Raw genomic sequence first — 26,212 nt, 5'->3', positions numbered from 1 at the left:
CCCACGTGACCGCCGCGGCGGGGCGGGGCCTTGGTGGGCGGGGCGATGGCCGGGTGGGCGGGGCTGGGGAGCCTCCGGGAGCCGGGATCCCGGCGGGGTTGGAGTTCCGCTTCCTGGCAGGCCTCAGGGGTTGCTCTGAGGACCGGTGACTCGAAAAGCGCTCAGAAGAACGCTTGGCCCATTGGTGCTATGTGAGTTGAGCCATTACTGTCTTGTTTTTCTCTGTTTTTGTGTGTTTTTGAGACAGAGTCTTGCTCTGTCGCCCAGGCTGGGGTGCGGTGGCGCGATCTCGGCCCACTGCAACCTCCATCTCCGGGGCTGCGGCGATCTTCCCGCACCAGCCTCCCGTGTAAAGCGTGCGCTTTAGCAAGAAGGAGAATTATCCCAGAAGAGCACACTGGGCCCTCCTTACACTTGGCTTCACATCCATGGATTCAACCAAGCAGACTGAAAATATTGTTTTTAAGCTAAAGCAATACAGTCTCGCTGTGTCGCCCAGGCTGGCGTGCAGTGGCGCGATCTCGGCTCGCTGCAGGCTCCGCCTCCACAGGGTTGATGCCATTCTCCTGCCTCAGCCTCCCGAGTAACTGGGACTACAGGCGCCCGCGGCCACACCCGGGTAATTTTTTTGCATTTTTAGTAGAGACGGGGTTTCACCGTGTTAGCCAGGGTGGTCTCGATCTCCTGACCTCGCGATTCGCCCGCCTTGGCCTCCCAAAGTGCTAGGATTACAGGCGTGAGCCACCGCGGGCGACCAAAATAATACACATTTTAAAACAATACAGTGTAACAGCTATTTACAGAGCATTTACATTGTTTTAGGGATCATAAGTAATCTAAAGTACACAGTGGGATGTGCGTAGGTAATGTGCAAATACTACGCCATTTTATATGAAGTACTTGAGCACCTGCAAATTTTGGTATCTTTGAGGGTCCTGGAACCAATACCCCGAGGATACCACAGGACAACCATAGTCCTGTATGCCTGTGTGAATCCAAGCAAAGTAACAAGCTGGGTGCGGTGGCTCACACCTGCAACGCCAGCACTTTGGGATTGCAGGCCAACGCGGGAGGATCACTTGAGGCCTGGAACTTGAAATCGGCCTGGGCAACGTACCAAGACCCCATCTGTACAAAAAAAAAAAAAAATGTAGCCAGATGTGATGGCATATGCCTGTGAGCCCCAGCTACCCACGAAACTGAGGTGGGAGATTGCTTGAGCTTAGGAGTTCAAGGCTGAGGCGAGCTGTGATCACACCGCTGCATTCCAGCCTGGTTGACAAAATGAGACCCATTTCTAAAAAAGTACCAAAAAAAAAAAGGAAAAAAGAACAGTCTACTAACAAAATGAAAATACTGGACAATAATCCTCTGTAAGTTGGGGGAAGGATCATTAGAGTTACAGTGTTCTGACTCTTTTTATTTTGGGGATGGGGTTAAAATATTCTTAACATTAGAACTTCTTATGTTGAAATTGCAAGGTAAAATGTCATGATTAGCCATTTAAAAGAGAAATAGTGTGTATATATTCCAAATTAGCACGGAGGAAAAATGTAATACAAAAAAAAAAGTAATAAAATTCAATGAAAAACTAAAAGGTAAGAAAGGAAGGGAAAGGCGAGAAAAACATGCCAGTACAGAACTGTCTCCAGGAACAGCAGGTAAGACCCTCCGTCCAACAACCCCAGAGAAAACAACTAAAATGGTAGATAAACTGCTTTCAAAACAATTCCTCAAAGCGTCAGAGAACTGAAAAAAACTAAGAAACCACCAGTCCCACACCATGGCGCTGGGCACAGCAATGGAAACAATTATTTCAGACCAGCCACCTCCTGAGAGCAACCAACAGAGCTGGAGAGCGCTGCATGGAACCGTCCAAGCCGCTGGGAGCTCGGAGGAGGCCCAGGGGCTCTGCAGGGCCAAGCCGGGAGGGGGTGGGGCCAGCTTTGAGGCCGCGACCTAACACCCCTACAGCGTATCCCAGCCACACAAGACATGGTGACACACTGATGCGTTCCCCACGCTGTGGCCACACGACAAAAGTCGAGGCTCAGGCAGTGGTGCCTGGTAAAGACTTTGGGCTTTTCTTGGGACCCCAAAGGGCTATCCCCTAAAAGCAAAGGTGAACCAGAAACAGAATTGTCTTTGCGGGGACTGAAGCCAGCCTTAAATCACCTCAAGCCCTGAGAGAATTAAGGTGAGCCGCTCACCTGGACACTTGCGGACACAAAAGCAAACCTTCCCTGGAGGAAGGTAAAACAAACAAAAACAGAAGTCCTCACTGTACAGTGCTGGAATGGATCCGGGTCAGGAAAAATTATAAAGTGCACAATGGGGACATTCACAGTTTGGAATATGCCTTGTATATTGTATAACAAAAGTCTACTGGAATTACGCCTGTAATTCCAGCACTTTGGGAGGCCGAGGCGGGCGGATCACGAGGTCAGGAGATCGAGACCATCCTGGCTAACACGGTGAAACCCCGTCTCTACTAAAAATACAAAAAATTAGCCAGGCATGGTGGTGGGTGCCTGTAGTCCCAGCTACTTGGGAGAATCCCTTGAACCCAAGAGGTGGAGGTTGCAGTGAGCCAAGATCACGCCACTACACTCCAGCCTGAGTGACAAAGTGAAACTCCATCTCAAAAAAAAAGAAAGAAAGAAAGAAAAGACGGAAGGAGGGAGGAAGGAAGGAAGGAAGGAAGGAAATATTGGGCCAGGCGCAGTGGCTCATGCCTGTAATCTCAGCACTTTGGGAGGCTGAGGCAGGCGGATCAGGAGATCGAGACCATCCTGGCTAACACGGTGAAACCCCGTCTCTACAAAAATACAAAAAATTAGCTGGGGGTGGTCGCACATGCCTGTAGTCCCAGCTACTAGGGAGGCTGAGGCAGGATAATCGCTTGAACCCAAGAGGTGGAGGTTGCAGAGAGCCGAGATTGCGCCACTGCACTCCAGCCTGGGTGACAGAGCGAGACTCTGTCTAAAAAAGGAAAGAAAGAAAGAAAGAAAATATTGGGCTGGGTGTGGTGGCTCATGCCTATAATCCCAGCACTTTGGGAGGCCGAGGCAGGTGGATCACCTGAGGTCAGGAGTTTGAGATCAGCCTGACCAACATAGTGAAACCCCATTTCCACAAAAAAAAAAAAAAAAAAAAATTAGCCGGGTGTGGTAGTGCATCCCTGTAATCCCAGCTACTTGATTGAGAGGCTGAGGCAGGAGAATTGCTTGAACCCTGGAGGCAGAGGCTGCAGTGAGCTGAGATCGCGTCATTGCACTCCAGCCTGCGCAACAGAGCAAGACCCTGTTTCAAAGAGAAAAGACAATATTAAATGGTGTTCTTCAAGTAGAAGGAAGGAAGTCCCAAATCCCAGCTCACAGGTGCAGGAAGAAGTGAAGAGTGCAGGGGGGATGGGAAAACTTCCCCTCCCTGTCTGAAGTTTCACCAAAAAGGTACACAGATTTCTTGGATTGTAGTTTTATGTGACACTGGAGCTTTCAGAGCAAAGACCTAAAGGCGCAGGGGAAACTGCATTTTATACTCAGGCTCTGTGAAGTCTGGAAATAGGATTGGACGAAAGGTTAAGACCTGACAGGCTAACAGACTCCCGGGGGGCCCAGTGAGGCCCGTGTGCTTCGGTTCCTGGCAGCCTCTCTCTGCAGCTCTCCTTCTTGCTGGGTGGGGGCACAATCCCCCGGAATAGGGGTCTGAACACCTGCAGTCAAACAAGGCAGGCCAGAGAATTCCTTTATGGCCAGTTTTTACACAGAAATACAGGAAAGTTATTAGTCGTACTTTTAGGTTTATGGCTGGCTTTAGGTTTATGGGGAAAAGGGGTTCAGGTTTCTACGACCTGCCTCGGAGAATAAGGGGCCAGAGACAGGGGGCAGGAGAAGGCCTGGCTTCCAAGGCCTTCACTCCGGGTGTCATTTTCTGAGCCCCAACAAAAGCAACAGAAAGGGTATATTGTGTACAAACCTAATGAATCGTAACCGCATAAAACAATCATGTTACAGGGTTTCACATATTTCTGGGGAATTAGGATTTACAGCAACAGCAGCACAGGTGTCCTGAGGGAAAAGTGGAGTGAGAGGGGAGGAAAGCCTCCCGAAGATGCCCTCCGTCCTGTCCAGGCCTGTGCCTGTCGCCTCACGTGGTGAGCGCCTGCAAACGTGGTTCCTTGAAGCGTCTAAAACGCAGAGATAATCCCGGGTGTCCAGACGGGCCCGGAGTGTAATCTCGGTGTTCCTGTACAGGGGAGGCGGAGGGGGATTTGACACAGAGGAGGCTGTGATGGCCTCAGGAGAGATCGAAAGGTTGTTCTAAAATGTGTCCCCAGGATTTGTTTCAATGAGGTGTGGGGAGACACACAGACCCGGCCATGACAGGCTGGGAGGAAGGCCTTGCTGTGTGTAGAGACGTGTGCGATTCTGATTTAGATTCTGGGGCTCTGTGAGGCAAGAGATTCACACGGGTCTCTGCCCTGCAGGGGACACCTTTTGGGTAATGGCCCAGTGGCTTATAATAAACTTGGGGAAAAGGCCGCTGGTCGGCAGAGGCACTCAGGGCTGAGACCACACCTGGCACGTTACTTCCGGGTCCGCCTTTCACCCGGGGCATCCGGGCAGGGGTGGAGCAGCAGCCGTCGCCGGGCTCCCCAGGCAACGTGGCCAGCAGCATTGTGCCCTCCTGCATGCGCCCATTTCTCTTTGCTCAAGAGAGTCCAACGGGGCTTGCCAGGCAGCCCAGGGGTCTACGGGGGTGACCTCCTCCCACACTTGGCATCCAGCAAGCCACTGAAGACAGGGGAAGCCGCCCAGCCCAGGGGTCTACGGGGGTGACCTCCTCCCACACTTGGCATCCAGCAAGCCACTGAAGACAGGGGAAGCCGCCCAGCCCAGGGGTCTACGGGGGTGACCTCCTCCCACACTTGGCATCCAGCAAGCCACTGAAGACAGGGGAAGCCGCCCAGCCCAGGGGTCTACGGGGGTGACCTCCTCCCACACTTGGCATCCAGCAAGCCACTGAAGAAGGGGAAGCCGCCCCCTCCCACGGGTGGAAGACAGCAAAGGACAGCTTTGCCTCCATCCTGCCTAGAGAGTCCTCGGCAGTCGAGCTGAGCTTGTGGGGTGCTGGTCCTATGCCCCGGCGCATATGGGCAGCTGGGGATGGGGCCAGAAGCTCAGGGTCGGTGACAGCCTCTGTCCCGGGAGACCCTGGGGTCAGCCAGTCACTTGTGGTTTTAAGAGTGGACGGCACTGGCCCGGCACGGTGGCTCACGCCTGTAATCCCAGCTCTTTGGGAGGCCAAGGCGGGCGGATCACGAGGTCAGGAGATCGAGACCATCCTGGCTAACACGGTGAAACCTCATCTCTACTAAAAATACAAAAAACTAGCCGGGCGAGGTGGCGGGCACCTGTAGTCCCAGCTACTCGGGAGGCTGAGGCAGGAGAATGGCATGAACCCGGGAGGCGGAGCTTGCAGTGAGCTGAGATCGTGCCACTGCACTCCAGCCTGGGTGACAGAGCGAGACTCCATCTCAAAAAAAAAAAAAAAAGTGGATGGCACAAGGCCAAGTTCTTGCTGGTTCTTGCATCAGAAGCTGCTGGGCAGCTTATGGCTGTCAGGGGTGGCTGAGAGATGCCAGCTGGCCAAGAAGAGGCTGCCAACGCCTCTACAGTGGAGTCTCTGAGGGCACTAACAAGAGTGCCTGCAGATTTTAATTTGTTTTGTTTTGTTTTTAGACAGGGTCTTGCTCTGTGCCCAGGCTGGAGTATAGTGGCACAATCACGGCTTACTGCAGCCTCGACCTCCCAGTCTCAAGCAGGCCTCCCACCTCAGTCTCCTGAGTACCTGGGACTGCAGGCATGTGCACACCCGGCTAATTTTTTATTTATATATTTTTTGTAGATAGGGTCCCTCTGTGTTGCCCGGGCTGGTTTCGAACTCTTGCGCTCAAGTGATCCTCCCACCTCAGCCTCCCAAAGTGCTGAGACTACAGGCGTGAGCCACCACCCTGGCTGGTTTTTATTTGGACATAAAATTTGGAAATGAGGAATATGTTGCCACCAGAACCCAAAAAGAACTAAAAGATATTGTACTGTGTCAGTAGGAGGGCGTTTTCCATGCATGTGGGCCCGCGCCTCTGAAGGAGGTCTGGTCTGCGGAGGTCCCGGCGCAGCCTGGAAAAGGTGGGCTGTGTCCTTGGAGGTGGCGGTGAACTGCAGCGTCGGCTTCGAGGTGGCTGAAATGGGCCCTGAGTGGAGCAGAGGCCACGTCTGCCCAATGCATGCTGGCCGGTTGCTGACTGGGGAGTCACTGGTTGAGACCCTGCTGGGTGCAGGGTGTGGGGCCTAAGGGGCGACTGCAGCCTCAAGATTGTGAAAACCCACCATGAGGCACCCGTTATTTTTTCCTGGTGAAAGAACAGGCAAAATTGGGCCTTTGTTTTCTCTGCTTGTATCTAGGTAGTTACTGTTTTTTTCCTTTCTCCCCACCACCATCCCTTCTTTCTGCTTAGGCTTTGATCCACCCTAAACCCTGATTTTTAGTTTCTGTCTCTGGCTGATAAAAGGGAAGGAGGGGAGGGAAGCTGCCCCCTCAGGATGGCCACTGTCTGCTGCATCTTTTTCCCTCCGTTTTTTCCTCTTAAACAAAAATCTTGGTTTTTGTCTTAAAAATCTGGCTTATATCTCCAGGTGCGTAGAATTTTTTTCTCTTTTCTTCCTGTCCATTCTGACTGTATTACCTGCATTTTTTTTTTCTTTCGAGAAGGAGTTTTGCTCTTGTTGCCCGGGCTGGAGTGCAGTGGCGCAATCCTGGCTCACTGCAGCCTCCGCCTCCCGGGTTCAAGCAATTCTTCTGCCTCAGCCTCCCAAGTAGCTGGGACTACAGGTGCCCGCCAACATACCTGGCTAATTTTTGTATTTTTAGTAGAGAGAGGGTTTCACCATGTTGGCCAGGATTGTCTCGATCTCCTGACCTCAGGTGATCTGCCCACCTTGGCCTCCCAAAGTGCTGGGATTCTAGGCGTGAGCCACCGCACCCGGCCTATTTTCTGTATTCTTAATGCACTGGCCTTGGGGGTCTTGATCCTGGAGAGACCACAGCTCCCAGAGCTCACAGGTGCCTCCTTGTCACACTCACACCAAGCCAGTGTCCCTGCCCTCAGTCACCCCAGGGCAAGGTATTGACTGACCAGGGGCTGCCGAGCCCAGGACCCAGGGAAGTCGCTCCAACTCCAACCCTGTCCTGATCTCATCTGGCAGCGTCCACCTTGCCTCATTTGCCCTTCCTGAGGCGCCCCCATGAACTGGGGCTCCCCACCACTCTGTGGCCCTGTGTGCTGTGCCCCCTTCTCTTGGGAAATGTAATATATCATCTTTGCAGGAAGTCGTCTCCACATCTGCCACCTTACCACACCTGATTAAAACTAAGCCCAGGTACAAATTTTAGAACAAAGGTGTGTGGCCTCTGGAAATCACCTCTGGAAGCTAGAAGGGGCCAGTAGCTTTGCCGCGGGAGGGAGTGTGGTGCTGCCGACATGTGGACCTGCAGCGGGTTTGTGCTGGCCTGGGCCACATCAAGGCACCAGCACAGCAGGTCCACACAGTGGGACGGATTGACAGGAAGCTGGGAGATCCCCTTCCAAGGGCAGCACACAGTTTTGTAAAATTTGCTAAGCCAAAATTCCTTAACCACAAGCGCTCCTACTCCCTCTCCGCTTTCCCTCTTGCTGGGCTGGCACTGGAGAGGCAGTGGGCACTCTGCGGCCTGGCAGGGGGACGTTCAGTTGTGGAGACATCGGCGGGTCAGCAGCCTCCACCATGCCCTTCCCAGCCACTTCCTTCCAGACGTCCTATGGGAGAAACAGCTTCCAGCAACACCCGTGGCAATTAACACAGAGGAGTGACTCACAGGAACTTCTGGAAGAGGAGGAAAGATCTTGCTGATTTAACAGGAAATGCCGACATCAATGAGAGAATGCGGGACCCTCACACCAGCCTCACGAGAACCCGGTGGATACGGCTCATCCCAGAGGGTGCCTTGGATCAGCACCTGGGGAAAAAAAAGCAGCACCTGAAACTGGTCAGCCTGCAGAGGAGAGAAGACTGAGCAAGTTTTCTCCAAATTTCACAACAGGCTTTACCATGTGGATGATATAACCAGTCGTCAGTACATTTCTGTAAAGCAAATCACACTTTAAAAAAACCAGCCATGCTAGTGGGCCTGAGGATTACCTTTCATTTTCCTCTTTTCTCTCTGGAAAATGATATTGCAAAATTGTAAAAAGAGACAATTAAAAAGTGGATGAAAGGGTATCACAGCGAGCCATTATGAATAAAAAATTTCAGTATTTTCTGGATTTTGTGGTGCTTGTGCTATTAGTCAAGTTTTAAGAAATGCTTAATTTATGATTTCTTCTTGCATCTAATTTTATTTTATTCTTTTTTTTGAGATGGAGGTCTTGCTCTGTTACCCGGGCTGGAGTTCCGTGGCGCAATCTTAGCTCACTGCATCCTCCGCCTCCTGGGTTCAAGTGATTCTTCTGTCTCAGCCTCCTGAGTAGCTGGACTTACAGGCACATACCACCACGCCCAGCTAATTTTTATATTTTTAGTAGAGACGGGGTTTTACCATGTTGGCCAGGCTGGTCTCAAACTCCTGACCTCAGACAATCCGCCCGCCTTGGCCTCCCAAAGGGTTGGGATTACAGGCGTGAGCCACCGCACCCGGCCTGCATCTAATTTTGTAATAGTTATTTTGCATTTCTTCTTCTTCTTTTTTTTTTTTTTTTTTTTTTTTTTTTTTTTTTTTTGAGACGGGGTCTCGCTCTGTCACCCAGGCTGGAGTGCAGTGGCTGGATCTCAGCTCACTGCAAGCTCCGCCTCCCGGGTTCATGCCATTCTCCTGCCTCAGCCTCCCGAGTAGCTGGGACTACAGGCGCCCGCCACCTCGCCCGGCTAGTTTTTTGTATTTTTTAGTAGAGACGGGGTTTCACCGGATTAGCCAGGATGGTCTCAATCTCCTGACCTTGTGATCCACCCGTCTCGGCCTCCCAAAGTGCTGGGATTACAGGCTTGAGCCACCGCGCCCGGCCTTTTTTTTTTTTTTTTTTTTTGAGACGGAGTCTCGCTCTGTCTCCCAGGCTGGAGTGCAGTGGCGCGATCTCGGCTCACTGCAAGCTCCTCCTGGGTTTACGCCATTCTCCTGCCTCAGCCTCCTGAGTAGCTGGGATTACAGGCACGTGCCACCACACCCAGCTAATTTTGTATTTTTAGTAGAGACGGGGTTTCTCTATGTTGGTCAGGCGGGTCTCGAACTCCCGACCTCGTGTTCGCCCGCCTCGGCCTCCAAAGTGCTGGGATTACAGGCGTGAGCCACCACGCCCGGTCTGCATTTCTTAAATAGATCCCCATCAGCAGTTGAGAGCTCTGGCTCTCTGACTGGATGCCTTCCCGCTGCCCGCAGGCAGCCCTTCCTGCTCACTCACATTCTTCAGGGTGCTGTCTGTCCCAGAGCACAGCTCCTGGAGGGTGGAGGTCCCCTGAAGCTTTGGCTACATTCCCTTTACCCTGGGGTCCACCCAGGGTCCTGCCCCAGCAGCTCAACCAACAGCTTCTGGACCAACAGAATCCTCCCAGGTTGAGGACCGAGTCTCCCCCCTCAGCATATGAGGGGCCTGCTCCTCCCTCCTCAGACTGGGTCTCCAGCTCACCCTCCACTCCTGGAATCCCCCTGTGGCCTGGGGGCCCCCACCAGCATAGCCCCCAGGGCAGGTCTCCCGGCTCCTTCCCTCCACAGTCCACAGCCCCCAATCCCTTTCTGGCGTCTCCCCGACAGGCCCCCCTCTGCTCTTCCCGCCCCCTGGGACCGCCTGCCGCGATGGCCCTGGAGCCCCGCCCTCTGCAGGTCCCTGCTCGGTGGTCTGGGGTGGGGTCCCTGGCTGCGCAGACTCCTGTCCACAGTTAGGCCCACGGGGACAGGGACCCAGAGTGCTGCCAACGGCGGGGAGGGGTGACCCGCGTGGACACGGCTCTCAAAGGCCACCAACGCCAGCTGAACAAGACCCGCGGCGCGCACCGGGCAGGAGAGCTGGGCGCTCGGCGTGAGGCCCGGGCGGGGGTCGCGAGGCTACAGCCTCGGGCCGCAGGCGGGTCCCCCGTTGCAGTGAGGGCACCAGTCGGGCGCAGGGGGTCCTGGGCCTCGGGCAGGACCAGGTCTGCGCGTGCGAAGACGGCGAAGACCCCACGGACGGAGCCGCCCAAGCACCGCAAACCCCGTTTCCCGGGACCCACTGTGGGAGGCCCGCGGCGCTGCCCTTCGCCTGGGGCGCCCTGCGCGGCCGGGGGCCTAGGACAGCATCTGCGTCTCGCGTGGGAGGCGCCTGTCTGCGCAGCTGCGGGCCGCGGCCCCGCAGGTACAACGCCGCGCGTGCGGCGTCCGGAGTCCGCTGCAGGGAAGTCTGGGCCGGTTGTGGTCAAACCGAGCCCACGCGGACCAGTTCCCCACGGCGGGTTCGCGAGGGGCCCCCACGCGCAGGTCCCGCCCCGCCCCATCACAAGGCCCGCCCCCCAGTCCCGCCCATCGACGGGGCACGGCTGCGATCCGTAGCAGGCCCCGCCCCACCCGCCCCCAGATCCGCCCACCAGCAGCGCACGGCCCCGCCCCGCGGCCCGCGTCTGCGCAGTGGGGCGGGCGCAGTCGGAAGCCGGGCTGCGCGGCGCCGCGGTGGAGCTGGGGCTCTTGGACCCCCAGCGCGGACCAAAAGGGGCTCGGGCCGCTCGGGCCGGGAATGGCGGCGGCGGCCGAGCCCGGGGCCCGTGCCTGGCTGGGCGGCGGCTCCCCGCGCCCCGGCAGCCCGGCCTGCAGCCCCGTGCTGGGCGCAGGAGGCCGCGCGCGCCCGGGGCCGGGACCCGGGCCGGGGCCGGGGCCGGGGCCGGAGCGGGCGGGCGCCAGAGCCCCGGGCTCCGTTGCCGGGCCGGGACACAGCTTCCGGAAGGTGACGCTCACCAAGCCCACCTTCTGCCACCTCTGCTCCGACTTCATCTGGGGGCTGGCCGGCTTCCTGTGCGACGGTGAGCGCCCGGGCCCGATGCCCACCCGGCTGCAGCCCTGCCTCTGCCCCGTGGGCGGAAGCCTGAGCGGAGGTGGCACCGGCGCTTTCGGGGTGGGGGGCGGGGTCCCAGCCCTGTTCTTGGGACCTGCCTTCGTGGGGCGGTCGGGGCCTGTGCGCCGTGGGGCCGTTCCAGGCTGCGGGTCTCCGGGCTTCCTCACCTGGGAGGTGCGGGCAGTGTCTCCATAGTGCCGCGCGATGGCTGCGACCGGGGGCTGTGCCTGATGCGAGCGGGACCTCCGCTGGGGTCCCCATGGCCGGCTTCCTCTCCCAGTGGCTGGGGCAGCAGGTGTCGCCGAGCAGGGCTGGCCTGGGCCCCTGGCCCTGGCCCTTATCATGCTGTGGCCCAGAGTCCCAGCCACCTGGAGAGCCAGGCCGGGCCCTGCCGCCCGGTGCGCGTGCCCCAGCCCTGCTCCACCCAGCTGCCCAGCCCCGTCTGGGGTGAGGACGGCCTTTCCCTGCTCTGGGCTCGGGTGCTCCCAGGGCTGGCTCTCATCTTCCCCCGCGGCAAGCAGGCGGGCCCTGGGGACCACAGCCCAGCCTCTGGAGGGAGCGAGGGTCAGGACCGGAGTCCTGGACGTTTGACACTTACTGTGTCCTGGCCAGGGACGCCGAGGTGGCAGGGGCTAAGGAGCCTCTGCCCTGCTCAGGGATTCAGGCCTTTGCTCTGGGGATAGGGGTCCACTCAGGCCGGGGTCCGCAGAGGAGACTGTCCCCTCACACAGGGATGTGGTCTGTGGTGGAAATGGCATGGTTGTTCTGACCCCCAGGGCGCACAAGGTGGCCTGGCCTGCCAGCTTCTTTGTCACATCAGAGCATGGCACAGCCATGCCTGCTGCCTGGGGAGGCCAGGGGCTTCCCCCGAGGTGGGGAGTGTGCATGTGTGGCTGAGGCGGCTCCCTGCTTGAGGCCAGACTCCGGGTCCCCTCCCCCTTGGGAGGGGGCACAAGGGCCCTCCTGGGCAGCACCCAAGGAAGAGGGGCCAGCAGGGCTATGGGAAGAAGGGCGCCCTCCCCCACCCCCGGAGACCCAAGCGTGGGACGTGGGGTGAGCAGGCCCTGTCTCCACGGCAGAGGAGGGACATGGGTGCTGCCTGTCTCCCCTTCTTCTCTCCGTGGACCCTGGCCTGCTTCCAGAGCCTTTCTATTAAGCTGCCAGAAGGAACTTCTCCGAGTCCCATCTGGAGACTGGGGTAGCCAGGGTTGCAGCAGGTGAAGGGCGCTGTGTTGTGGCACCAGCTGGGCCTTCTGGAAGAGCTCCCTGTCCCAGCTGGGCAGCCTGGAGCTCCCTGGCACAACCTTCACCCGGGGCTGTCTTGGCAGGTGTGTCCCTGGGTGCCTTGCCCACTCCCAGCCCCCAGCAGCCTTTGCCCCAGCCCAGGGCTCCTGCTCTCCCTTCTGCCCTGGCCCCACCCTCCTGTCTGTTTCACTGCTGGGGTGTGGCGCTTGCTGCTCTTGTGTCCTCCTGAGCACCCTGCTGGCTGAGGTGCTCCCTGGGTCCTGTGCACATGGCCAGAGCTCCTTGGGAGGCTCAGGGCTGTCCACTCCCCAGCAGCTCCTGCCTCCCAGAGCCCTCACCTGCCCTGGGTGGCTCTAGGTCTCAGGCATGGTGCACAGCACGTAGCAGGGAAAATTAGGGGTGTGCGCAGTTTCAGGGGAGTGAGACACAGGTGTCCCTGGCAAAGCCAATCTGCAGAAGCCCGAGACGCCCCTGCCACTTAGCAAGCCTGGTGAGCCCAGGGCTGCCCCTTGAGAGGCCCAGCTGCAGAGGCAGGAGGAGCGCTGGGCCCACGTGCGAAGGGGAGGGGCTGCTCTCTGGATGAGAGGACACACTCATTGTCCTCCAGGATGGTCAGGACCACCCAGGTTCTTGCTCCTGGGCTGCAGGCTGTCTCCAATGAGTGGGGCTGGGTGGAGGGGGGGACGGGGGGAACTCGGAGAACCACAGGGTGGGTATGGCAGTAGTTGCCCTGGGGCCTCTAACTTCCTGGGTAAGACAGCCATTGGGTGGGACAGGGGCCAACTCACACAGCGCTCATTCCCACAGTCTGCAATTTCATGTCCCATGAGAAGTGCCTGAAGCTCGTGAGGATCCCGTGCACGAGTGTGGCGCCCAGCCTGGTCCGGGTGAGTGTGGGGCTGGGTGTTGCACCTGCAAGAGGCTGGGGGATGTGTCAGCTCTCGTGGGGTCGAGGTACTGAGACCCTTCATGTCAGATGTTAGTGATACCTGCGGTTGAAAGGCAAAGGTCAGACACTGCTCGGGATTAAAAGGCTCAGCACCCTGCATGGATCTGTAGGGAATGATGATAAAAGCCAGTCCCAAAGGTCACAGTTAGCAAGATCCTGTCCACAGAACGTGCTCAAAATGACGAAACTAAACATCTACACAGATGTAGAGAGGTCTCCAGGTGGGGAAGTGGGTGTGGCTGTGACATGCAGCGTGAGGCTCCTGGGGGGGATGATTTCCGCATCTGGGGTGTCAGCATCTCAGCTGTGATATGACCTTAGTTTGCAAGATGACACACTTAGGGGAGCTGACAAAGGCTTCAAGGGGTCTATGCCATTCCTCGTAGCTGTGTGTGAACCCACAGGCACCTCAAGGAAGCTTGAATAAAAAGCAAAGGCAGGAAGTCTGGGTGCCTGAGGGTGTCTTGGCCACCAGCCTCCCCCTAAGGGCTCTGAGTGGGGCAGGGAAGTGACTGGCCCAAGGCACTGCAGGGCACTGCAGGAGCCCTGGGCTGGGGCAAAGGCTGCCGGGGGCTGGGAGTGGGCAAGGCACCCAGTGACACACCTGCCAAGACAGCCCCGGGTGAAGGTTGTGCCATGGAGCTGTTCTCTGGTGACAGTGGTGACAGCAGGGACATGTAGGAAGGGCCAGGCTTACTCCTCCCTCAGCTGTCAGCCCCGCCATCTGCAGACTGAGGCCCCCCATGTCTGCATTCCCTGAAGTGCTCAGGCCGCAGGTGGAGTGCAGGCTGTGAGGCAGGCCCAGGTGTGCAGCAGGACGGGAAGCCAGGCCAGCAGGCGCACCTGCCACTGGCGGGCACCTGGCTGCGCCGTCCCCTCTAATGTCTGATGCCCTTTTCCTAATGATGCAGTTCCCGGGGTGTGAGCAGGAAGCCTGAGGATGCTGGCCCTGGTGGTGGCTGGGATCCTGGCCCTGGTGGTGGCCGGGATCCTGGGGATGCCACATTGGCTTGGACAGCCCCTCCTCATGTGAACGGCCTGAGGCTGCAGCTTTTTAAAATTGATTTTAATGTACTTTTCTATACTTTGCTAAATTGGGAAAATATGTATTTCAACTATATGCATAATAGGAAGTTTAAAAGATATATTTGACAAAATAAAAGTTACCCACCATTCTGGTATGCTCACAGCTGAAATTGTGGAACACGGTCTTTCTGTGTATGCTTTTATCGGGTGTGGTTTAAGTTTGGGGATAAGAGAGAGTCGAGAGTGAAGACTTGGTCCTTGTCCTTTCCTTCTCGTGGAAAAGCAGCAGCCCAGCCCTCCCCAACACAGAAACGTTGATCCACACTTGTTATGGCCTGAGCGTCTCCCAGAGGGCAGTCCCTGTGTGCTGGGATCTTCCTGGCTCCGAGGAGACAGATGCCAGGTGGTTGACAGAGCCTCGCCTGCCCCAAGGAGGGAAGGGGTGGCAGGGGGGCCTCGCTCCCCTGCGCTAGGCAGGGCTGCTGGGGAAGGCCACAGCCTGCTCCCTGCTTTTGACCAGCCAGGCTGCCCCCAGAACCGGGGGTTGTGGTTGCTCCTGAGGCCTCCAGGTGGCACAGCTGGCCCACCAGCCCAGCAGGAGCGTGAGCTGCAAAGTTGTGCAAGTGAAGAGGAGGAGGGGCGGCGGGCAGCCTGTAGCGCTTACCAAGAGCGCTGAGGTGAGGCTGCGTCTTCCCTGGCCAGGTTCCCGTGGCCCACTGCTTCGGCCCCCGGGGGCTCCACAAGCGCAAGTTCTGTGCTGTCTGCCGCAAAGTCCTGGAGGCGCCTGCACTCCACTGCGAAGGTACCTGGAGCCTGCCTGGCTCCCCTTGCCCCACTCGGTGTCCTGGTCTCTGATGCCCAGGGTGGCCCAGCCCACCCCCTGCTGCAGCTTGTCAGGGGTGATTGGGGGAAGCCGAGGACTGGCCACCCGGCAGGCCACAAGACAGTTAAAGGATGCGGGGTGCTAGGTGGTAGGGATGGGGCCAGACCCAAGCGCCAGCAGAGGCAGGGGTCCTCCGGGGCACGGCAGACACCTCTAACCCTGCCTGCCCCCAACCCTGCCTGCCCCGCAGTGTGTGAGCTGCACCTCCACCCAGACTGTGTGCCCTTCGCCTGCAGTGACTGCCGCCAGTGCCACCAGGATGGGCACCAGGATCACGTGAGTGCACCAGCCCCAGGGAGCCCTGGGGGGTGGGGCGGGCCCAGCTGCTGACTGCCCCGCTCTGCAGGACACCCATCACCACCACTGGCGGGAGGGGAACCTGCCCTCAGGAGCGCGCTGCGAGGTCTGCAGGAAGACGTGCGGCTCCTCTGACGTGCTGGCCGGAGTGCGCTGCGAGTGGTGCGGGGTCCAGGTGGGCGCTGGGAGGTGGTGGGGGTGGGGCAGGAGAGGTGCGGGGTCGGGCGGGTGCTGGGAGGTGGAGGAGTTGGGGGAGCAGGGCAGGAGAGGCACGGGGTCCAGGTGGGCGCTGGAGGGTGGAGGGGGCGGGGCAGGAAAAGCACGGGGTCCAGGGGAGCGCTGGGAGGTGGAGGGGGCAGGGCAGGAGAGGCGTGGGGTCCAGGTGGGCGCTCGGGGGCTGGAGGCAGGAAAAACACGGGGTCCAGGCTAGGTCTGCGACGTGTGGGGTCTTTCCCTGGACCCAGCGCACCTGGTGTCCCCGTCCCCGGCTCTGATCCCCCAGCTCAGGCCCTTGTCCCCCCAGGCGCACTCCGTCTGCTCCGCGGTGCTGGCTCCCGAGTGCGGCTTCGGGCGTCTGCGCTCCCTGGTCCTGCCCCCGGCATGCGTGCGCCTCCTGCCCGGTGGCTTCAGCAAGACGCAGAGCTTCCGCATCGCGGAGGCGGTGGAGCCGGGTGAGGTGCGGGCCGGCCGGGGCGCCCTGGGCTGGGGGCTGCGCACTGAGTGAGGGGTCCGTGTCCCCGACCCGCAGGCGAGGGAGGCGATGGCGCGGACGGGAGCGCTGCCGTGGGTCCAGGCAGAGAGACACCGGCGACTCCGGAGTCCGGTAAGTGCCCTCCTCCTTCCCCGCAACTCTCCTGACATCCCCGGGCGCTCTGGACTCATGGAACTTCCCCGGCCCAGGGAAGCAAACGCTGAAAATCTTTGATGGTGACGACGCGGTGAGGAGAAGCCAGTTCCGCCTCATCACGGTGTCCCGCCTGGCCAGTGCCGAGGAGGTGCTGGTAAGGGGGAGCTCGGGGCAGGTGTCTGAGCCCCACCTCCCACTGCATGTCCCCGCACCTGGCGCCCCCGACCTGGCTCCCCCAACCTGGTCCCCCTCACCCACCTGCCCCCGCCCCGCGACCTGCCCCCCACTGAACCGTGCCTGACCCCCCACAACTTGGCCTCCCCAACCTGGTGCCCTGCAGGAGGCCGCGCTTCGGGTCCACCACATCCCCGAGGACCCTGGCCACCTGGAGCTGTGCCCGCTGCCCCCTTCCTTGAAGGCCTGTGACACCTGGGCTGGGGGCAAGGCTGGGAGTGCTGTGATTTCGGAGGAGGGCAGAAGCCCTGGGTCTGGCGAGGCCACACCAGAGGCCTGGGTCATCCGGGCTCTGCCGCGGGCCCAGGAGGTCCTGAAGATCTACCCTGGCTGGCTCAAGTGAGATTGGGCCCGAGGCTCAGGGTCTGCTGGGCGGGGTGGGGGGAGCTCCAGCTCAGGCTGCGTCCTCACAGGGTGGGCGTGGCCTATGTATCCGTGCGAGTGACCCCGAAGAGCACGGCCCGCTCCGTGGTGCTGGAGGTCCTGCCACTGCTCGGCCGCCAGGTGTGTACCCTGAGCCTGCTCCCCATCCTGGCCAGACTTGGTTGGGGGTCACTGTCCCAAGGAGGCCAGGCCACCATCCCAGCCCAGGTGTGGCTGTCCCCGTCGGTGTCCTGAGGTGGTGGGGGCCTGCCCAGACCTGATGCCAAGCTCTGCCCCAACAGGCCGAGGGTCCTGAGAGCTTCCAGCTGGTGGAGGTGGCGATGGGCTGCAGGCAGGGTGAGTAGATGGCCCGTGCTGGGTGTGGCAGTCCCTGCACCTTTTGGGTTTGGGCCTGCTGCCCAGGCTCTCCTGCAGGGTGGTGCCGGACATCAAGACCGGGCCCTGTCCTCCTGACCAGTTCCACCCTGCATCCCCATGGGCCCTGGGGGCTCAGGGCAGCTGTTTCCAAGGTGGGCAAGGAGCCTGGTGCTGACGGCCTGTGTCTCTCACCTCTGCAGTCCAGCGGACAGCGCTGATGGACGAACAGCCGTTGCTGGACCGGCTACAGGACATCCGGCAGGTCAGTGGGTGTGGACGCTGGCCCCCAGGGAACCGGCAGCTCTCAGCCACAGCCTCTGCCCCACAGGGTGGGTGTGCCCCAGACGCCAGGTTCTTCTTGGCTAGGCAGCGGCTGTCCTGGCTGGCAGGGCAGTGCCCTCTGTCATAAGTTACTTGGTCCCTGCAGGGATGCCTTGAGCTGCAGACCTCTCCGAGTTCCTTGAGGGGAATGGACAGGGGTTATCCACAGCAAGGAAGCCTCTTTGGCCCCTTTGCGCGTTTTCATGTTGACTTAATTCCTGGGAGTGTTCCTGACACCCCGTTTTGCTGTTTTGCGGGTGAGGAGGTAGAGGGCCTGGTGCGGTGGTGCCGTTCTCCCCGGCCCAGCGTCCCCGCCCCTCTCCCTGCAGATGTCCGTGCGACAGGTGAGCCAGACGCGGTTCTACGTGGCAGAGAGCGGGGATGTAGCCCCGCACGTCTCACTGTTTGTTGGCGGCCTGCCTCCCGGCCTGTCCCCCGAGGAGTACAGCAGCCTGCTGCATGAGGCCGTGGCTACCAAAGGTGTGACCACCGTGGCTGGCCGTGGGCTGCTGGCTGGGGGCAGGGTCCGGCGGCAGGCAGTGGGGCTGCAGTGCTGAGGCCAGCTCCTGCCTCTCCTTGAGCCACCGAGGCCCAAGCTCCAGGTCCAGCCCACGTCCCTTCCTCCAAGAGGCTGTGTAGCCTCCTGCCCTCTGTGGCCCTTCCCTGTGGTGCTCAGCCTCTGCCTCTCCCTCTCCCTCTGGGGGGCCCTGGACCTCCGGGGAGCTGGGAGTCCTGCTCTTAGAGTGGGGCAGGGGTGCTTTCTGGGGAGGCTGCCCTTGGGGTGAGACGTCACCCCTGAACAGGCGGAGGGGCTGTCCCTGGCCCCCGTGTGGTACGTCCTTCACCTCCCACCGCCCTGACTACAGCCCGCCTTTGCAGCCACCGTGGTGTCTGTGAGTCACGTCTACTCCTCCCAAGGTGAGCCGCCCTGATGGACGTGGTCACCTGGGGCCCAGGGGTGTTCCTGGGGTGAAGTGGGACAGCTCTGGCCCTCACGTAGCACCTGACCTTTCCCTTGGGCAGCTCTGGGCTGGGGAAACCCTGGTTTGCTTCCTGCCCTGGCACCGTGGGGGCTACGGGACAGGCTCCCCTGAGTCCCGGGCCCCTACCACAGGCGCAGTAGTGCTGGATGTCACCTGCTTTTCGGAGGCCGAGCGGCTGTACGTGCTGCTCAAGGACATGGCTGTGCGGGGCCGGCTGCTCACTGCACTGGTGCTCCCCGACCTGCTGGTGAGTGAGCGGTGGAGCCGGCTCTTCACACACCCTGGGGGTGGCGAGAGGGAGGTCCGGGTCTTCAGGTGCACAGGCCCCACAGCCAGACTCGCTCTTTTCCTCTGGCATCTCTTTATCGAATTCACTGGGGGCTCGTAGGTGCCACTTTGTCTGTGCCTCACAACAGCAGGGAGGACGCTGTTGCCCGTTTTACAGCAAAGGGCCTGAGGCCAGAGGGTCAGCGCTCATCCGAGGCTGCCCAGTGGGTGATACCAGCTCCGTGGGGCACCGCGGGGCCAGGCCCAGCTTCCACGCTGCACCTGAGGCCTCCACCCAGGTAGGGAGGCAGCTCCTGGATGCGCTGGGTCCCGCTGCGGCTGCCTCACCAAGGGCCAGAGCGTGTTTGTGACCAGCTGTCAGCATCCCAGGCACGGCCCTCCCGGTACAGCCTCAGCCCCACTCCCCCTGCCCAGGAGGATGTAGGGCCTCTGCTCTCTGCCTGGAGCTCCCCAGGCCAGTCAGTGCAGCTCCCAAACTTTGGACGCTGTCCTTAAGACCCACAGTGCCCAGAAGAGGGGGCACCTGGCAACAGGGTAGGGCTGGGGGAAAGGGGGATCCAGCCCATGGAGACGGGGCAGGGCCGGGCGAAAGGGGGGTCTGGCCCATGGAGACGGGGCAGGGCCGGGGAAAGGGGGGTCTGGCCCATGGAGACGGGGCAGGGCCGGGGAAAGGGGGGTCTGGCCCATGGAGACGGGGCAGGGCCGGGGAAATGGGGGTCTGGCCCATGGAGACGGGGCAGGGCCGGGGAAATGGGGGTCTGGCCCATGGAGGGACTCCACGCTGCACACCGTGCCTTCATAGTGGCCTCTCGTTCTCTGCCCATCCAGCCCCCAAAGGGTCCCACGAGGACCCCCAGGTGTCTATGGCTGCTCTGCCCCTGAACCCTGACCCTTGACCCTGACCCCAGTCTAGACGAAGCAGAACTTGATCTGAATGAGTTGTCTGTGGCTGGGACGGGTGATGCCTGTGGGTCCCTCCTGTGTCCCTACACCTGGCCTTGCCTGGCTCAGGACAGGGTGGCCATCCCCACGGTCCCGAAGATGCAGCCCCTGCCCCAGCCCCACTCGCTCTGTGGGCAGAGCCAGGTGTGGGGCCGACACGTGCTTTCTCTCTCCCGTCAGCTGCCTGCCCTGGGGTGAGTGGTAAGTGGTGACCGCAGGCGGCTGTGCCTGCCAAGTGGGTCACGAAGCCCCGAGTGTGTCCTTGCCCCCAGCCACGGCTGGCCCCTGTGCCGCCGCCCACCCTGTGTCTGCACCCGGCCTGTGTGTCTCCTGTTGCCCAGCCGTCCCCGCTGTGGGGGCTCCAGCCTCCTGTTATAGGGACCCCAGCCCTGAGCCCGCTGTGTCTAGATCCCTGGGTACTGTTTCTTGGGGTTGTGTGTGGGGAGATGGGCTCTGTCCTGTGACTGAAGGACTCCGTGTGCCGCTCTGTGAGTTAAGAGCTTTTCTCGGCTGCTGTGTAGGTGGGTGGGGGCCTGGGAGCCGCCATCCTCCAAAGGTGTGCACAGGAGGTCCCCCAGGAGACAAGCCTTGGTCTCGCAGGCAAGGAGTGCCAGGCAGAGTCCCATGTGGATTTCCAGCCTGGACTCACAGGCTGCATGGCCCAGGCGGGTGTGGTCTGTTCACACTCAGCTCAGTGGGCATGTCCGAGGCCTTTGTGCTGGGAGCACCAGGCAGCCAGCCGGCTGGCCTCAGTGCCGCCCTGCTGGCCAGCAGCGAGATGGGGTGACCACGCAGCTGATGTGTGATGCTTTTCTTCCTGGGGAGGGGGCTGGTCCAGGCCAGGTGGGCTCAGGGTTGGGGGCTGGGCACTGCCTGGCAGCCCCAGCAGTGGGGACACCCTACCTTGGGTCCCCATCCTAACCCAGCCCCCTGTCTGTCAGCACGCGAAACTGCCCCCAGACAGCTGTCCCCTCCTTGTGTTCGTGAACCCCAAGAGTGGAGGCCTCAAGGGCCGAGACCTGCTCTGCAGCTTCCGGAAGCTACTGAACCCTCACCAGGTCTTCGACCTGACCAACGGGGGTCCCCTTCCTGGGTGAGTCCAGCAGGACCCCTGGTCCAGGGCAGCAGTAGGGGCAGGAGGGGTGGGAGGGGCCCCAGGAGGCTGCCACAGCTGTCTCGGCTGGCAGGAGCTCCACTGGGATCCCGTGCTGGGACCTTGAAGTCCTCCACATGGCCAGGACGGGCATTTGAAAAGGAAGGGGCAGCCTGGGTGGGGGATGGGCTGCGCCCACAGCTGCTGGAGAACACTTCCCGTCTCCTGCTAGGCTCCACCTGTTCTCCCAGGTGCCCTGCTTCCGGGTGCTGGTGTGCGGTGGCGACGGCACTGTGGGCTGGGTGCTCGGCGCCCTGGAGGAGACACGGTACCGACTGGCCTGCCCGGAGCCTTCTGTGGCCATCCTGCCCCTGGGCACAGGTGGGGTCAGCCATGCAGCCGAGGAGGGGGCCTCAGGGTCTACCCCTTCCTGCGCAGCTTTTGCTGAGGCCTGGGCTGGCGTCTGTCTCTGTGGTGGGGTCTGCACCTGGCTGATGGGCGGGTGGGTGTGGACAGATGCTCTGTGTCTGCCTGTGTCCCAGGGAATGACCTTGGCCGAGTCCTCCGCTGGGGGGCAGGCTACAGCGGCGAGGACCCGCTCTCCGTGCTGCTGTCCGTGGACGAGGCCGACGCCGTGCTCATGGACCGCTGGACCATCCTGCTGGACGCCCATGATACTGCCAGTGCAGAGAATGGCACTGCAGACGCAGAGCCCCCCAAGGTACAGGGTGGCCCGCCGTGGGGTGCCCTTCAGGCTTCCGCATATGACCTGGTCACATGTGTCACAGTGGGCATCCTCCTCCCAGCCACACTCAGATGTATGCACCCACGTCATCCCCTTTGCAAAGTAGGCAGTTGAGGGAGGCACAGAGAGTGGCCACTGCTGGGAATTGTGCTGAGCCAGCTGGCGACAGAGCCTGGCCGGGACCTGCCCACGCTGCCCTCTCCTGGGTGGTGGGCTTGTTGCCGGGGTGGCCCTTGCTCTTGTCTCTTCCTGCCGGCAGGAGGCAAAAAACTAGACCTGCTGTTGGGGAGCTCAGGGGGCCTGGTGAGGGCGGCCGGGTCCTGGGAGATGAACGCCCTGTCCCCAGATCGTGCAGATGAGTAACTACTGTGGCATTGGCATCGATGCGGAGCTGAGCCTGGACTTCCACCAGGCGCGGGAAGAGGAGCCTGGCAAGTTCACAAGCAGGTACTGGAGCCGCAGGGACCGCCACCTGGTGACGGCATACCTTCCTCGGGTCCCCCAGCAGGGATAGGCAGAGGGGCTGCCACCTGGTGATGGCATACCTTCCTCGGGTCCCCCAACTGGGAGGGGCCGCCACCTGGTGATGGCATACCTTCCTCGGGTCCCCCAGCAGGGACAGGCAGAGGGGCCGGAACGCGGAGGCTGCCTAAGGCGGGGTAGTGCTCCCCCAGTGATGGGCGGCCCGCCCTGTCCCGCAGGCTGCACAACAAGGGTGTGTACGTGCGGGTGGGGCTGCAGAAGATCAGTCACTCTCGGAGCCTGCACAAGCAGATCCGGCTGCAGGTGGAGCGGCAGGAGGTGGAGCTGCCCAGTATCGAAGGCCTGATCTTCATCAACATTCCCAGGTGCTCACGGGCTCCCCAGAGGCTCTGCCAGGCGGGGCCACCGGCAGGCTCAGCCCTCGTCCCGCCTGCACCTACACCTCTGTGTCCGCTTTCTTATGCTGCAGCTGGGGTTCCGGGGCCGACCTGTGGGGCTCAGACAGCGACACCAGGTTTGAGAAGCCGCGCATGGATGATGGGCTGCTGGAGGTGGTGGGCGTGACGGGCGTCGTGCACATGGTGAGCCGCCGCCCGGGTGTGTGGGCGAGCCCAGGATGGTGTCCCTGGTCCCCACTGAGCCCAGCTGGCCTCTCCTGCCCCAGGGCCAGGTCCAGGGTGGGCTGCGCTCCGGGATCCGGATTGCCCAGGGTTCCTACTTCCGGGTCACACTCCTCAAGGCCACCCCGGTGCAGGTGGACGGGGAGCCCTGGGTCCAGGCCCCGGGGCACATGATCATCTCAGCTGCTGGCCCTAAGGTACGTGGGGTGAGGCTGGAGAACCAGGAGAGGTGGGCCAGGCTGGGCCGGTTGTGGGAGTGGCCGGTGGTACCTGGGTGGTGCTGGCATGGCCTGCTGCGGCCCTGGTCTTCCTTGACTCCGGGGAGGGTGCCTGCCTCAGAGGAAGGCTGTGCCAGCGGTCAGGCAGGCCACAGGTGGCACAGGGAGCAGCCAGGCAGGTCCCTCCCCTTCCGTGAAATGGGCTGAGATGGCGTCAGCTGCCCGGGGCCCAAGGACTTGGGGCTGCCCGTGCACTGTTCTTTCATCGGCCGTGTCACCCTGGCCCTCTGCCCCCTGCCCTGGGACAGGTCCACATGCTGAGGAAGGCCAAGCAGAAGCCGAGGAGAGCCGGGACCACCAGGGACGCCCGGGCGGATGCGCCTGCCCCTGAGGGCGATCCTAGGTAGGGGTGGCTGAGGCAGCCCAGGGGCTCGAGCCGTCTCTGCCTCCGCCTCCGCCTCCGCCAGCCTTGTTTTCAGTTGGTCTAGAGGCAGCTCCACGTCCACACGGTGGCCGGCCTTGTGGTTGGACTTGGCTACAGCCCTGACCGCATCATCTTCCTGGGGCCAGAGCAGGACCAACCCTCATCCCACTGGAGATTGCTGTGTGGGTGGCAGTGTTTCCCCGTGTCCTGGGTGGGCACAGGGCTCTGGCGGGCAAGCCGTCTGCCCTGTGGGGGCCTGGTCCTCTCCTCAGGGGTGGGCACTCATCCCTCTATACCTCTCCCTGCCAAGCCCCTTGAGCTGGAGAGTGCTGGACGCTGGCCGTCCAGGTGGGTCTGACCTCGCTTTGTGTCCCTCAGGCCTTCCCCCTGGCCAGTCTTTCAGAGCAGCAGGCTCCCTGGTGTGTCCTTACCCCCAGCAGACACAGGCTGCCAGCCCCTCCAGCCTCCCCTCCCCGCCCCGGGCAGCAGGTGTGGGCAGTCCCTGGTGGGCAGCGTTGGGCTGCTGGGTGGTTGTGACTGGTGACTTCCTTGTGTTGGGGGAAGAGAGAAGGTGCCTTCCCTTGTTTTCTGGCCTTGTTATATACAGATGGCAGCTTGGACCACAGGTACAGCTGCAGGGGCACAGTGCCCAGCTGGGCCTGGTGGCCCTTTCCTAGTGCCTGTGCTGGGGGAGGAGAGCCTCTGTCGTGTGGAGGCCAGGAGGTCTCAGGTGCTGCCCTGGCAGCACCAGAATGTGGGCCGGGCCCAAGTGTCTGCCCCTCGGCCCTCAGGGTGGGGCATTTAGCACCCAGAAGAGACCAAAAGCAGGACATGGCGGTGCGGAGGAGTTTGTGGAGGCGGAGACAGCTCCACGCATGTGGCGGAGGAGCTGGCTTTCAGCCCCAGACCCCACGCTAGCACTTTCCACGCTGCTTGCTCCCTGCTGACATGCAGTTCCCAGTGTCTGTGTGAGCCGACATCTGCTCAGTCCTATCCCTCGTCAGCATGTGGAGACCCAGCTCCTGCAGCGCCCCTGCTCCCACGTCCCCCAGACAGCTCGGTGGAGGGTCCTGCGTCTGGGCCAGGCTGGGGTGCACCCAGTCAAAAGACAAAGCTGCCTCCACGTGCCCAAGGATTCAGACGGTGCACTGGCCCCACGAGGAGTCTGACCAAAAATGGAGCCAGCCCTGTGGGAAGCCCTGACTCCCCCCACGAGAAACAGGCCCACGGTGAGGATATCCCCCTTCCCCTTGTGGGGCACAGCTGGCCTGGGCCTCCGATTCTGCGGAGCTTTCGGGGTGTGGCCTTGACCTCAGAAGTGGCTCTGGTTTGGCCTCAGGAGTGTGTGGCCTGGCCCAGCCTGCTGCAGCCTCCTGGGGGACCCTTGGTGCCACTAATCCTGACTCCCCCGCTTCTGCCAAAACTGCACAGACACATGCATTGTAAGGCCTGCTCACGGCCTCAAGTGTGCACTCTTGTTTACGTCGTCAAGACCAGTCCTTCATTTGTGATTAGTTTTGCTTCGCGAGCCCTGGTGTGGACTGTGGTGTGTATGAATCGTGTGTTAACTGTGGTGAGGGGCTTGTCCTGTATGTGAATGAGTCTGTACCCAGGTGAGCTCTGTGCCCTGTACACCAACCGGGCCCCTCTGTATTTATCGCTGCCTGAATGCAACAGTAATTTATATCTGGGACAAATACAGTTTGGGCGTCACTGTCCTGCCATCTCTTCCTCATCTTTGTGTCAACAACCTGGCATGGCATCCCCTGCCCCCGCCGCCAGCTCTGTATAGGCCTCGAAGGGGCTGGGAGTGGGCAGTCCCTCAGGTGGGTGGGCTTGGTAACGTGTCTTCAGGTTGGAGAGTGGATAGGCAAATGCCATAATGCACATTTCAAGTTCCTGTGAAACTCCTCTCTGCAAAAAGTGGAGAACAATTTGAGGACTGAAATAGAGCATATTTCACAATGAAAATAAAACCCGGCCACGCAAGAACCACTGTGGCTTGCCCGCGACTCGGCTTCCCCTGCCCGGCGTCCTGTCCTCCCTGGTCCATCTCTGGTGGGGACGGCAGGGAGCGCGCTCTGTGGCTGCTAGCAGGGGGCAGGGAGGAGCTGGGACTGTGGGTCCTCCTGGCACGTAGGGGCCGGTGGTGGGTGTTCAGGCTGGGCGATGCCGTGCAGGACCCGCAGGCTGGCCAGGGCCAGGCCCACGAGCAGGCGCAGCAACAGGAAGGCGCAGGGCACGGCGATCTGCATGAGGTGGAAGATGCCCACGCTGAACCTGCTCAGCAGGCAGGTGGAGGTGAAGGCCAGCAGGCTGGCGCAGGGGTACAGGGCCAGCTTCGCGAACATGAGCGCGTGCTCCCGGCCGCCAAACCACACCGAGGGCTGCAGCGTCTCCGCCTGGTGCAGCAGCGCCGTGGTCCAGATGGCAAACTGGAAGATGCTGGCCAGGAAGATGATGGCGCAGCTGACGCGCACACGCTCCAGCTCGTCACGGGGCTGCCGGGCGAAGGCCGAGGTCTGCTGGTAGGCCAGCGGGAGGCCGCCCACAAAGGCCAGCGAGAGCGTGTTCAGCAGCCCCATGGCCCGTGTGGCCTTGCGCACGTGCAGGAAGAGGGAGTGGTGGGCGAACCACAGCAGCCCCACCGTGGCGAAGGAGCCAAAGTACGCCAGGAAGCGCGGCCCGGTCGCGCTCAGGGCAGCCACGAGGCTGCCGCCGAACCTCTCCTTCACTTCCTTGGGGTCCGGGACGTTGTCTTCG

At 61.0% G+C, this 26,212-nt stretch overlaps 4 protein-coding genes across 20 annotated transcripts in view; 2 read left to right on the top strand and 2 right to left on the bottom strand.

Annotated features, from left to right (window-relative positions):
- SLC26A1 (solute carrier family 26 member 1) overlaps window positions 1–8,365 on the top strand; it is a 21,071-nt gene extending 12,706 nt beyond the window's left edge. The window contains exon 3 of the mRNA XM_078002810.1: window positions 7,854–8,365. Within this exon, the coding sequence (XP_077858936.1) occupies window positions 7,854–7,952 (99 nt within the window). The 3' untranslated portion in view covers window positions 7,953–8,365. The remainder of the gene's footprint in view (window positions 1–7,853) is intronic.
- On the top strand, window positions 21–25,438 carry DGKQ (diacylglycerol kinase theta). Of its 4 annotated transcripts, none has more exons than XM_078002799.1 (23): window positions 21–191; window positions 13,163–13,242; window positions 15,033–15,132; window positions 15,404–15,489; window positions 15,560–15,685; window positions 16,034–16,181; window positions 16,259–16,333; window positions 16,411–16,511; window positions 16,698–16,930; window positions 17,005–17,095; window positions 17,257–17,311; window positions 17,533–17,594; window positions 17,983–18,133; window positions 18,533–18,571; window positions 18,768–18,883; window positions 20,808–20,959; window positions 21,192–21,340; window positions 21,502–21,680; window positions 22,051–22,151; window positions 22,406–22,552; window positions 22,657–22,768; window positions 22,852–23,004; window positions 23,334–25,438. In XM_078002799.1, the coding sequence occupies exons 2-23, from the start codon at window positions 13,174–13,176 to the stop codon at window positions 23,430–23,432; spliced, it is 2,544 nt and encodes an 847-aa protein (XP_077858925.1). In that variant the 5' UTR covers window positions 21–191; window positions 13,163–13,173; the 3' UTR covers window positions 23,433–25,438. The 4 variants fall into 4 exon arrangements, with proteins under 4 accessions (XP_077858925.1, XP_077858924.1, XP_014993286.3 ...); XM_078002798.1 differs by lacking the exon at window positions 21–191 and adding an exon at window positions 10,701–11,078 and having other exon boundaries at window positions 17,983–17,997; window positions 18,520–18,571; XM_015137800.3 differs by lacking the exon at window positions 21–191 and adding an exon at window positions 10,701–11,078.
- On the bottom strand, window positions 784–10,639 carry LOC100424214 (uncharacterized). The gene is made up of 4 exons (XM_078002850.1): window positions 10,084–10,639; window positions 7,918–8,058; window positions 6,102–6,415; window positions 784–3,303 (listed from the first exon to the last, which is right to left on the bottom strand). The coding sequence occupies exons 1-2, from the start codon at window positions 10,557–10,559 to the stop codon at window positions 8,052–8,054; spliced, it is 483 nt and encodes a 160-aa protein (XP_077858976.1). The 5' UTR covers window positions 10,560–10,639; the 3' UTR covers window positions 784–3,303; window positions 6,102–6,415; window positions 7,918–8,051.
- Window positions 25,384–26,212, bottom strand: part of TMEM175 (transmembrane protein 175) — a 46,150-nt gene continuing 45,321 nt past the window's right edge. For all 14 annotated transcript variants that reach the window (XM_078002817.1, XM_078002819.1, XM_078002822.1 and 11 more), the window contains one exon: window positions 25,384–26,212. In XM_078002817.1, coding sequence (XP_077858943.1) covers window positions 25,540–26,212 — 673 coding nt within the window. In that variant the 3' untranslated portion in view covers window positions 25,384–25,539.

The sequence above is a fragment of the Macaca mulatta genome, chromosome 5 (genome assembly GCF_049350105.2).
Source record: "Macaca mulatta isolate MMU2019108-1 chromosome 5, T2T-MMU8v2.0, whole genome shotgun sequence".
In the NCBI taxonomy this organism is placed as follows: Eukaryota; Metazoa; Chordata; class Mammalia; order Primates; family Cercopithecidae; genus Macaca; species Macaca mulatta.
The sequence above is the reverse complement of the archived record's forward strand: the minus strand, read 5'-3'. Positions and strand labels throughout refer to the sequence as shown.

What these genes read in the sequence shown, in the direction of transcription:
- LOC100424214 (XM_078002850.1), bottom strand. Translation starts at nt 10,559, where the DNA reads ATGGGGCGGGGCGGGACCTGCGCGTGGGGGCCCCTCGCGAACCCGCCG.
- DGKQ (XM_078002797.1), top strand. Translation starts at nt 10,796, where the DNA reads ATGGCGGCGGCGGCCGAGCCCGGGGCCCGTGCCTGGCTGGGCGGCGGC. An exon ending in GCCTGCACTCCACTGCGAAG is followed by an intron (nt 15,133 to 15,403) that starts GTACCTGGAGCC and finishes CCTGCCCCGCAG; the next exon opens with TGTGTGAGCTGCACCTCCAC. An exon ending in TGACGGGCGTCGTGCACATG is followed by an intron (nt 22,769 to 22,851) that starts GTGAGCCGCCGC and finishes CTCCTGCCCCAG; the next exon opens with GGCCAGGTCCAGGGTGGGCT.